The sequence below is a fragment of the Rattus rattus genome, chromosome 9 (genome assembly GCF_011064425.1).
Source record: "Rattus rattus isolate New Zealand chromosome 9, Rrattus_CSIRO_v1, whole genome shotgun sequence".
Lineage (NCBI taxonomy): Eukaryota > Metazoa > Chordata > Mammalia > Rodentia > Muridae > Rattus > Rattus rattus.
Genome location: NC_046162.1, coordinates 44331258 through 44344145, shown reverse-complemented (window position 1 = coordinate 44344145; position 12888 = coordinate 44331258). Strand labels below are relative to the sequence as shown.

General features: G+C 43.7%; 1 protein-coding gene across 1 annotated transcript in view; it reads left to right on the top strand.

Moving 5' to 3' along the window:
* The window catches only part of LOC116910289 (NACHT, LRR and PYD domains-containing protein 1a-like), a 58409-nt gene extending 46442 nt beyond the window's left edge, over positions 1-11967 (top strand). The window contains exons 5-9 of the mRNA XM_032914161.1: positions 4966-5136; positions 5876-6046; positions 8239-8328; positions 10527-10609; positions 11883-11967. Coding sequence (XP_032770052.1) covers positions 4966-5136; positions 5876-6046; positions 8239-8328; positions 10527-10609; positions 11883-11953 — 586 coding nt within the window. The 3' untranslated portion in view covers positions 11954-11967. The remainder of the gene's footprint in view (positions 1-4965; positions 5137-5875; positions 6047-8238; positions 8329-10526; positions 10610-11882) is intronic.
* The last annotated feature ends 921 nt before the right edge of the window (positions 11968-12888 follow it).

Sequence of the window (12888 nt, the reverse complement as noted above, 5' to 3'; positions counted from 1 at the left end):
GAAACTTGAAGCAATCCCACTAAACTCAGGGACAAGGTTACCCACTCTCCTACCTATATAATATAGTACTTGACTCCTGGCCAGAACAATTAGTCAACAAAGAGAGACCAAAGAGATACAAATTGGAAAGGAAGAAGTCAAAATATCACTATTTGCAGATGATATGATATTATACTTAAGTGACCCCCAAAATTCAACCAGAGGACTCCTACAGCTGATAAACAACTTCAGCAAAGTGGCTGAGTATAAAATTAACTCAAATAAATCAGTAGCCTTCCTCTACTCAAAGAATAAACAGGCTGAGAAAGAAATTAGGAAATAACACCCTTCACAATAGCCACAAATAGTATAAAATACCTGGGTGTGACTCTAACCAAACAAGTGAAAGGTCTTGTTTGACAAGAACTTCAAGTCTCTGAAGAAAGAAATCAAAGATCTCAGAAGATGGAAAGATCTCCCACGCTCATAGATTGGCAGGATTAATATAGTAAAAATTGCCATTTTGCCAAAAGCAATCTATAGATTCATTGCAATTCCCATCAATACTGCAACTCAATCCTTCATAGAATTAGAAAGAGCAATTTGCAAATTCATTTGCAAAAGCTAAAAATCCAGATAGTAAAAACTATTCTCAACAACTTCTGGGGGAATCACCATCCCTCACTTAAAGCTTACAGAGCAATAGTGATATTTAAAAAAAACTACAAGGTATTGGTATAGAGACAGGCAGGGAGATCAATGGAATAGAATTGAAGACCCAGAAATGTACCCACACACCTATGGTCACTTGATCTTTGACAAAGGAGCTAAAACTATCCAATGGAAAAAAAAACAGCATTTTCAAGAATGGTTCTGGTTCAACTGGAGGTCAACCTGTAGAAGATTGCAAATTGACCCATTCTTATCTCCTTGTACCAAGCTCAAAACCAAGTGGATCAAAGACCATAAAACCAGATACACTGAAATTAATAGAAAAGAAAGAAGAGCCTCGAACACATAGCTATAGTGGAAAATTTCCTGAACAGAACACCAATGATTTATGCTCTACAACCAAGAATAAACCAATGGGACCTCATAAAATTGCAAAGCTTCAGTTAGGCAAAGAATATTGTCAATAGGACAAAACAGCAACAAACAGATTGGGAAGAGATCTTTACCAAGCCTACATTTGATAGAGAGCTAATATCTAATGTATACAAAAAAAAAAACAAGAAGTTAGACCCCAAAGAATTAAATGGTCCAATTAAAATGGGGTACAGACCTGAGGACCCAGCTATACCTCTCCTGGGCATATACCCAAATGATGCTCTAACATACAAGGACACATGCTCCACTATGTTCATAGCAACATTTTTTATAAGAGCCAGAAGCTGGAAAGAACCCAGATGTCCTTCAACAGAGGAATGGATACAAAAATTTGTGATACACCTACACAATGGAGTACTACTCAGCTATCAAAAACAATGACTTCATGAAATTCATAGGCAAATGGATGGAACTGGGAAATATCATCCTGAGTGAGGTAACCCAATCACAAAAAATACACATGGTATATCACTGATAAGTGGATATTAGCCCAAAAGTTCGAATTACCCAAGATACAATCCACAAACTACATGAAGCTCAAGAAGACGGATGACCAGAGTGTGGATGCTTCAGTCCTCCTTAAAAGAGGGAACAAAAATATTCATAGGAGGTGATATAGAGACAGAGTTTGGAGCAGAGACTGAAAGAATGGCCATTCAAAGCCTACTCCTGGGTATACAGCCCATATATATACTGCCACCAAAACTAGACAATATTGATGAAGCCAAGAATTGCATGCTGACAGGAACCTGATATAGCTGTCTCCTGAGAGGCTCAGCCAGAGCATGTGAAATACAGAGTTGTATTTGAGCAGCAAACCATTGCTCAGAGAACGATGTCTGCATTGGAGGAATTAGAGAAAGGATTGAAGGAGCTGAAGGGGCTTGCAACCTCCATAAGAACAACAATACCAATGAACCAGAGCTCCCAGGGACTAAACCACTGCCCAAAGACTACACATGGTCAGACCCATGGCTCCAGCTGCATACATAGCAGAGGATGGCCTTGTTGGGCACCAATAGGAGGAAATGCTCTTGGTCCTGCCAAAGCTGGACCCCCCCAGTGCAGGGCAAAGGGGGGGGGCAGGAAGGAGAGATGGTTGGGGAAGGGGAATACCCTTATAGAAGAAGGGGATGGGATAGGAAGCTTATGACTGGGAAACTGGAAAAGGGAATAACATTTGAAATGTAAATAAAAAATGGGGTACAGAGCTAAACAAAGAATTGTCAACTGAGGAATACCAAATGACTGAGAAGCACCTAAAGAAATGTTTAACATCGTTAGTCATCAGGGAAATGCAAATCAAAACAACCCTGAGATTCCACCTCACACCAGTCAGAATGGCTAAGATCAAAAGCTCAGGTGAAAGTAGATGCTGGAGAGAATGTGGAGAAAGAGGAACACTCCTCCATTGTTGGTGGGATTGCAGACTGGTACAACCATTCTGGATATCAGTCTAGTGATTCCTCAGAAAATTGGACATAGTACTACCTGAGGACCCAGCTATACCACTCCTGGGCATACACCCAAAAGATCCTCCAACATATAACAAGAACACATGCTCCACTATGTTCATAGCAGCCTTATTTATAATAACCAGAACCTGGAAATAACACAGATGTCCTTCAACAGAGGAATGGATACAGAAAATGTGGTACATTTACACAATGGAGTACTACTCAGCTACCAAACACAATGATTACATGAAATTCTTAGCCAAATGGATGAAACTAGAAAATACAATCCTGAGTGAGATAACCCAATCACAAAACAACAGACATGGTATGCACTCACTGATAAGTGGATATTAACCCAAGAGCTTGGAATACCTAAGAAAAATTCACATATCACATGAAGCCCAAGAAGAAGGAAGATCTAAATGTAGATGCCTCATTCCTTCCTAGAAGGGAGAACAAAATACTCGTGGGAGGAAACACAAGAGCAAAGAATGAATCAGTGACTTAAGAAAAGGTCATCCAGAGACTACCCCACCTGGGGATCCATCCCATATATAGCTACCAAACACAGTCACTTTTGCTGATACCAAGAAGTTCTTGCTGACCAGAGCCAGATATGGGTGTCTTCTGACAGGCTCTGCCAGAACCATACTGATACAGAACAGGATGCTGGCAGCTAACCATTGGACTGAACAAGGGACCCCAATGGTTGAGTTAGAAAAAAGACTGAAGGAGCTGAAGGTTTTTTTTGCAACACCATACAAAGAACAATATCAACCAACAAACCCCACCAGAGCTCCTGGGGAGTAAGCCACCAACCAATGAGTACATATGGAGGGACCCATGTCTCCAGCCACATATGTAGCAGAGGATGGCATTGTTCAGCATCAATAGGAGGAAATGCCCTTGGTAATGTGAAGGTTCATTTTCCCAGCATAGGGAAATGCCAGGGTGTTGAGGATGGAAGTAGGGGGATGGGGTGGGAGCATCCTCAAAGAAGCAGGGGAAGGGGGAAAGGGGATAAGATTTGAAATGTAAAAACATAAAATATCCAAGAAAAATAAAATTTAAAAAAATTCTTTGAACTTTAGCACTTGGTTTTCCTAATATTTCTTTGGTGTTGTAAATTTTTAAAAAAGAAATACTTTTTTCTTTCCTTCTGTTCAAAGTTTACTACTCTCATTCTATGTTTAGGCAGTTGTGTTTTTAGCTTTTTGGGTTTTCTTTATTTTTTTAGTTTGTTGATTTCTTGCTTTGTAGTACTGGTAATCCAGTATTGTATAGACCATGCATGATGATCCTCCCAGCCTTTTGGTGTTTATAGGTTAGTCTAGCCTAGAAATCTACATTCTTATATCTGGTAAACTTCGTTGTTGACATTAAGGAATAAAGGAATGCATACTACCATTCTGGGCTGATTTCTCTCCTTCTCTCCTCTCCTCTCCCTCTCCTCTCCCTCTCCCTCTCCCTCTCCTCTCCCTCCCCTCCCCCTCCTCCCTCTCCTCTCCCTCTCCCTCTCCCTTCCTCTCTCTGTTGCATGTATATATGTATGTGTAACTGTCTGTCTTGCTGTCTCTGTCTTTCCCTGTATGTCTGTATCTCTTTTTCTCTCTGTCCCTTTTTCTCTTTCTCTTTCTCTTTCTCTTTCTCTCTGTCTCTGAGTGTGTTTGTCTATGTCTATTTCTCCTTGTCTTTCTGTGTTTCTGTCCCTCTATCTGTCTCTGCTCCTATTTCTGCCTCTCTTTCTCTATATCTCTGGCTCTCTCTCTCTCTCTCTCTCTCTCTCTCTCTCTCTCTCTCTCTGTGTGTGTGTGTGTGTGTGTGTGTGTGTGTCTGTCTGTGTGTGTGTGTGTGTGTGTGTGTGTGCCCACTCTCCCTTCTCTCTCCTCTCCCTATGGTCCTCTCTCCATGGAAAATACCAAGACCATGTGAACCAACACAGCTGCAGTACAGTGTGTGTGACCATGCTTACCATACTGTCATGCAGTCATTCCCAACTGCCAATCTTGAGCTCTCTTCCTTCAAGATTCAAGAAATTTGTTCCAAAAGGAAGCAGGAGTATTCACATCAAAGGGAAGAAGCCCATCTGAATTTCCAAGCTCCCACTTTGTGTCAGGCAATAAGATGACTACTACAGCTTAAAAAGAAAAGATGCAAACAATTTAAATCTCGGGAGACTGAGACTGAGTCAGAAACAGGCACACAAATGAGCACACAGCATGCTATCCTAAAAAAAGACATAGATGAGAAACCACCCAGAGATCCAGAATTTGGAGCAAAGGAACATGGAGAAGGCTAGTGAATTCTGGGGATGGCATACTGGTGCCTGGGGCTCAGATAGAAATCCCATCTGCTATATGGGGCTATGAACAGACCATGTACACACAAGTCACACTCCTCTGCTACCTCTCTCTCCCCTCAGGTGCAGATGGACCCCAATCACTGATACCAGTTGGAAGATTTTCTTCTCCAATCTTAAATTCACCAGAAACCTGGAGGAGCTGGACCTAAGTGGAAATCCACTGAGCTACTCGGCAGTATGCAGTCTTTGTAGGGCCATGAGACAGCCTGACTGCCAACTAAAGACCTTGTGGTGAGTCTGGACTAGGTTCTCCCCTGAAGCAGGGATAGATGGGAGGACACTAAAGGCAAAGGAGTCTAGGGTGAGACTTGGCATTAGTCAAGTATTCACCAAACCACCATTACCACCCCTATAACACATGCCATACTAGTTAAAATAAACAAATGGGATTGTGTTCTTTGGGATCATGAGAGACTGCATTAATCAAGGAATCCCACTAACTAATGATAACACTGGACTCATAGAGGCTTCAGTGGAGCACACTTCCTGAGTACTTGGGTAAAGCAAAAGTGAAGAATACAGAGGCAAAGGGAAGTCTGAGGGGAGAAAGATCCAGGTATGAGGAATGGCATCATCCCATGTCCTCTGCCCTCTGCCCTGGTAATCTGACTTCTACTCCATTTTTATGGACTTTATCTTGATTAAACTTTCACTTAATGAATGAGATCATGAACTATTCTACATCTGATGAACGTCATGTCAGATGACTCTTGAAATATAGCAGTGAGCTGTCCTAGACCTATGGAGTTCTGCCATGGCGAATAGTAGCAGAGAATTGGTCCTGACCTCTATCCATTGTTCTTGAAGCTCAGCTGTAGACAGCTTGAAATTATGTACCTAGAACAGAAAAGTCACACAGAGAGCTAACCATTGGCAGGTGAGAATGCCAAGGCTAACAAAGGGAGATCTGAGATAAGTTCTCAAAAGCAATGAGCCCTGGAGAAACTGATGGTGAGCATCTCCCATTCAGGCTTGTGGACTGTGGCCTCACATCCAGATGCTGCTCATTCCTGGCCTCAATGCTCCGTGCCCGCTCAAGGTTGGCTGAACTAGACCTGCGACTGAATGACCTTGGTGACAACGGTGTGAGGCTGCTGTGTGAGGGGCTCAGGAATCCTGCCTGCAACCTCAGCATCCTGCGGTAAGCAAGCCCTGTGATACCATTCGGGGCATAAGGAGGGGAAGAGACATAGGTGAGTTCCCATAAGACAAAACATAGAAAAGAGAAGGCATAGATAACTCATAGCCTGGTTCCTGTGCCACTTATACCAGTGATTGGGCGAGTCACTGTCTTCACAAAACCTCAGTTTCCTCATGGATTAAATGGAATGTGATACCCACCTCATGGACAGGTAATGGATAATACAATGTACACATGAAATGGCATACAATATACATTTGTAAAAACACAAACAATACTAGGTAAGTAGCTGGACATGGTGGAATCACATGCATTAACATGGATATAGATAGATAGATAGACAGACGGACAGATAGACAGACAGGGAATCCCACGTATGCTTCACTCCACAAAGTGCCTCAATCATTTATTCATTCATTAACTCATACATGCATGCATTCAAACTAGGTTCTCTGTGTGTCAAGCATTGGTGCAGTCCCTAGGAAAATAAACACAAACACACATGGCTCTGTCCTCTGCGTTATGTGGAAAGAGACAGACATTGATCATGCTCAGCCTGTGATTCTGTATTGACAAACTGCTGAATGCTGTTCACTCAACAATATCATGAGCATATAATTTTGTGAGAGGCATGATTTTACTGAATGGCCCAAGAGAGCTCTCTGAGGCATGAAGGAGAAATAGGCCTTGGTTCAGACAGCATGAGGCCAGCTGCCCAGGCAAAGGCAGAGTGGGGAAGGCTCTGGAACAGATAGGGGCTGGAACTATAGAGAGTCACAGGTGTTGACTTCAGAAGCCTAAGATAGTTTCAGTACCTATTCCTCCTTTCCTAGAGTTCCACGCAAACTGAGAAAGCATCCAAACTACAGCCCTGGAGACCTGTGTCTTCTCCACAGCCTCTCATACTGTCTCTAAGCTATCCCTCTCTAGTCACTCCCCAGCACAAGTCTACAGGCAGTTTCTAAAGGAACACTTCCCAGGGTTTGCTGGTCAGACTCCTTCATGAGCTCAGAGAACCACAGATGGTACAGACCCCTGTACCCAGCCTGCTGGTTCTTCCAACCAACAGGAAAAGTCAGGCAAGCCCATGCCCTGGGACTTCCCTCTGTCTGGCCTTCTGCTGCAACTCACAAACCTGAAGGAGCAGTTGGGCAGTGAAGCACAACTTAGTTCCTCCTCTCTGGAAGCTGAAACAGGCCCAGATGCTTGGCATGTTTTCAGCCAAGACTGATCCTCACACATTGAAGAGCATGACCAGGACTGGCCTCTGCTACAGATCTGCCTTCCAGACAACTCAGATGCATGTGAATTCTTAGCTGACTCCTTCTCTGCTCTCAAGGGCCCTATCACCGAGAGAGCATCTCATGAAGCAGGATGGTGTCATTGCACAGCCTCTCAGAGGAGGAGGAGGAGTCTTTCCCCTCCTGCCTTGTCTGTACCTCACAGCAGTCAGAGTAGGGATGATGTATCCATGCTTAGGAACTGAGGTTCTGAAACCCATGGAAGTCAGGCACTACTCTGACACCATCAGCAACCCTGGAACCTGAGGGCCATAACAATGGAGCAGAGGACCTTGGCCGTGGCTTCTCTAAAGGACAAGCTTTCCTTCCTTAGCACTAAAGGAATCGAGGGGGAGGTGAGAAGGAGAATGCCCATAAAACCTTGCATCCCAGCACTGTGTGTTCACCTTGAAGAGCTGCCCAGAATCCCTTTGGGAAAATGGACATGACCTCCAGCCACTAGGAATGCTGATGGCTACTGAGGTGCCTTTGCTGACTGTTCCCTCTCTAGGACAGTCTGTTTCTAATGACTGGCCTGTGGAGACAAGGTATAAAGAGCCAGATCCTCCTTTCTTCTCTGGAATGTTCCAAAGGTCCTTTTCTTGTGTTCAAATCTTCCTGAACACTGACCAAATCCCATTGAAATTGCCTTATGGACACGTCTCCTTTCACTCAGCCTGCTGCTCTCTGCTCTCTCTTCTCTTCTCTTCTTTCTCTCTCTCTCTCTCTCTCTCTCTCTCTCTCTCTCTCTTTCTCTCTCTTCCCTTTGTCCTCATTTTTTGATCAAAGACTGAATAAGCCTCCCCTTTGGCTCAATCCACAGAAAACAGAGTCCAAGATCAATCCTGGACTCTGACTTCTCAAGTTCCTAGAGTGGATTCTAGAAGAAACAGCCCCCTCTTGTGTTTGCAGGCTGGACCAGGCCTCTCTCAGTGAGAAGGTGATTACAGAGCTCAGGGCCCTGGAGGCAAAGAATCCGAAGCTGTTCATCTCCAGCACATGGTAAGGAGGGCGTGGTGGTGGGGAGAAAGAATTCCATCTGGTCAACCCTGACCCTATGTGGCTGGCTCAAAGCTGAGAGGTGGGGAAAGGGTCCTGAGGTGGGAAAACTACAGAAAGCCTGTAGGAAACCAGGAAACCATAGCGATTGAAGTAAGAAGGGTTCTGGATGTAGGGGAAGTGGTATGCTTTTTAAGAAAAATGGAATCATATAATAAGCCTGCTTAAGCTCTTCCATTGGAAAAAGATTATGAGGGTGTGGATTTAGCTCAGTGGTAGAGCGCTTGTCTAGCAAACGCAAGGTCCTGGGTTCGGTCCCCAGCTCCGGAAAAAAAAAAAAAAAAAAGAAGGGAAAAAGATTATGAAAGGGTGAGTTAGTGGAGAGTCCACTGGGAACAGCAATTGCGATGGCAGTGGCCACCAAGTAAAACCAGACCACTGGAGCAATGAAAGTAACGTCACAGTGAAGAAAAAGACAGAAAAACGCTTAGAGAACAAAATACACTATGTGTATCACTATTTCAACTCTAATGCTCAGACAGACACATACACAAAAGAGAATGTACCATACACACACACACACACACACAATATTATGGGATATGAAGCCTCAGGAAGAAAAAAATCCGTTGCCACCCCAAGGGACTGTGCTAGAGCCCGATTTTTGACACATTTCAGTTCATGACCATGAATTCTATTTGTCCTCAAGATTCTAGCTTCTGTGCCACATGTGAAAGGGAGGGGTCTGTAGACATAGGAGAGCCATCCATTCATTGAATGAAGGGGCCTGCAGGAACGCTGTGCATCATACACGATTTTGAGCAACTGAGAGCACATCTGAGAATAAGGCAGACATGGCCCAACATTGATTACTCCATCCAGCAAAGAGAGAACACTTGCCCCGCTCAACTGTCCACATAATTATAGCCAAGGATCCTGTGAGTGCAATGGTGGTCTGTCTGACCTCATCCAAAGCTGAGGTGAGCTGTGGTGACGACTCAAAGATAGGAAATGTAGGAAGACCCAAGAAGAAGAAAGCCCCAGGCCTGGAGTATAAGGAAGCAGAGAGAGCAGCTCCCTTAGACAGAGGGATCCATGTGTGGCGTCCTTCAGCTCTGCTTCACCATGACCTTAGAGATCCTCAGAAATGCAGGTTCTCAGGCCCCCCCATCTCTGCTGACTTAGACTTTCAGGTAGGGCAGCATCCTTCAGTGAGATTGCTGATTTAGCAGGCTACCCAGGAATCATTTGAACATGGTATTTGAGAGTCACTGGTCTAGAGGTCAGTGAACAGGAAAGGGTGATACAGGAGGCCCTGAAGGGAACAGAGGCAACAGCAAGAATAGTGGACCATGCCAAGAAACTTCTGTTTCTACCCAAAGGCAATGGGAGGCATTTCAGGGCCTCAGTCATGACGTGGCATCTCCTCCTATGTTCTATGGCCAGCTACTGTGCAGACAATGTGCTGGAAGTGACCACATCAGAAGTAGGAAAAACCTGTCAGAGGATGCGGGCAGTGGCTGAAGACCTGCTCACTCCATCCTAGCACTAGGATGGAGGCTTTTGTGTGTAGAGAACAGAGAGCAGGGAGATTTAGAAGGTATTATCTAGGAGATTAGCCTTCAGAGTGAGTGATTATTGGTCTGTTTTCTGTGGCTGTCATAAAAGTTTGACACTGGGCACCACATATAAAGAACAGAGAGTCTTTCTTGCAGCTCTGGATATAAGGAAGGGCAAGGGCATGGACTCTGCATCTAGAGAAGTCCTTTGCCCTTCCATTTGATTTCAAAATAGGGAATGTTGAGAGCAAGAAGTTAACTGACTTTTGTGGCAATCTGGTCGGCCCACAGGAATCTACCTCTGTGATGATGGTATTGACCCCTTCATGAAAGCAGAGCCCTGGTGATCTCATTGTGTCTGACCCTTCATCCTATGAGCCCTGTGGCATTGCAGGATTGTGGGATGAACTTTCTAATGTGTGAACACTGGGGAGCACATTCATATAAAGCAAAGGAGGGATTGAGATTGTCCTGGTTCTGGCACCACAGATGCCCAGGAGGATGGGGACCTTCATACAGCTGTGGATCAGAGAAGCCTGGGACAGAATTCAAATTCAGATTTAGTTGTATTTTATTCGGGGATACCATGTGCCCAACCCTAGCTTTTCCTGACATCTGAGGGAAAAATATGTCTATGTGTAGGACGCCACACATGACGGTGCCCACTGAAAACACAGATGGAGAAGAGAGCCTGACCTCATCCAAGCAGCAGCAACAACAATCGGGTACGTGAAGGGATCAGCCCCACAGCATGTGAGTACAGGTTGTAAGGGCATCTGTAGGAAGAAGTCATCATTTCCTTTTTTTTTTTTTTTTTTCAGATTTTGTATACAAATCTACTGACATCATTTATGCCACTCTATCTAGTCACTCCAACTCCTCCTGTGTTCTAGTCACAAGCTCTCAAATTCTGGACCTCTTCTTTAATATTATTGTTGTTAATAATATGTGTGTTTACAATTTATGTATACATATGTATACATAAATAAAATGTAATGGAGATAGATAGATAGATAAATAGATATATAGATAGATAGATAGATGGGATAGATAGATATATAGATATGTTTGAGGGCAGCCACTTAGGATTGATGATGTATGTGGTAATCCTGCCAGGGAAGAATGTCTTTACCTCAATCCTACCAGCTGTCAAGTCCTTATATAGCTCTTCATTTTAGGGTGGGGAAATATGAGAGTTCATTCATCCACATTAGCATGTCAACTATTGTTGTCATTGGGAAGAACTTGTTGAACAGTGATATTGGTGAGGTTTTGTGAGTGCAAATTCCCTATCCCATACAGAAAAAATTATCTGTAAAAATGTCCTGGAAGTGGTCCTCATTTCTATCCCTCTGTCTCTGACATAAAACAGCACAACCTCACCATATACAAGAGCACCACCTTGCAAGACCTTCCACACCTAGAACCCAGAGGGAGGATTACTTCCTTCCTTCCCAGCCTTGGAGGATACCACTGCCCCTCTCTAAAGTCTATGGCCCTTGTACCAGGGCTCTGCGTCTCATTCTGATCTACTATGGCTTAGGACTCACCTCTCTATCCCTGCTCATCCTTCTTTTGAGTTATGTTCTGTTCTCACCATATCCACTTGAGACATTCTAGAAAAAAAGAAAACACAAAAGATGACTTGGAGCAGGTATGTTGATGGCTGATCAAAAAGCACAATGTAAAAGAAAATAAAACAAAATCTCTCTATCTCTATCTCTATCTCTCACACACACACACACACACACAAACATTACACGTGCATGTAAATGTCTGTATGCAGGTAGCCCAAGGACCAGTGATAAAGACTGCTGATGAACTTCCCTGATAAGGCCTAGGCTGGTCAACCCAGAAAAGGGTTCAGCCATGGTACATTACTAGGGAAGGAAGGGGAAATGAGCTGGACAACAGGAGTGACCACTACCTGGCCTCTTCTATGGTCCTCATAACTTGTACCATTAAGGACCTTTTCACCATGCTCTCCTGTCTCTCCAGGAGACAAACACATGGAACCTCTGGGGACTGATGATGACTTCTGGGGCCCTTCAGGACCTGTGTCTACTTGAGGTGGTTGACAGAGAGGGAACCTGTACCGTGGAGTGAGCTCTGCCTGACAGAGGGGTGGCTTTCCCAGTCCACTTTCCATAAGGGATCACCACAGACAGAAACCCTCCCTAGTCTCTACAGTGACTTCTTCCTTTGCCAATGCAGGGAAGTTAGACCAGGACTACAAAAAGAATTTGGGCTGTTATAAAAATAGGGTCTTCAAAATTTTTCAAAAATTATAAACAGGAAACCACAAATACATCCTTGTCCAGTTCCTCAGACCATCAACCACTTCCAATTCATTTCAACTATATTCATTCTTTGTAAACACTGTCATAATATTGTCAGTCTGTCACATTAAATATTGTACAGCAGTCACAGTAGTCTAAGTCCAAGACACCATATGATTTCACCCACAATAATTTCACTATATATCCCCCATGATTAAGATAGGACTTCATCTTCCAAAATCAACTCTTACCACATCAACTGTGCTGAATTGGTCATTTCATATAAACAGTCTGTGCTCAACCTTGCTCATTATCTGAAATGTGGACTTTCTGGTGATTATTTTATTCCTAATGTGCATAGCATCTCTCCCTTCATTACATTTGGGTTCTCCTGTCCTTAGACTCAGCTTACAGCCCTGAACTCTTGCACTTCTGCTTCACTAACAACCATTGTGAACCAAGAACCCTTGAAGCTGAGAGCATGACCATGACCATGTGTATGGCAACCCTGCCTTCCAGGAATTATAGTCTCATGAATAATAAATGACTAAATACCCAAAGATGGTATCTTCAGTAACCTGTAAACCTCCTCCCACAGTCATTGTCTCAGCTAAACAAACTAGCACTTGTGTACCCAACAGTCACCAAACAGAAAAGCATTGAAAAAACAACTGAAGATCTTGGTAAAAGCACATTGATTTGGGAGCCCAACGATTTATCACAAT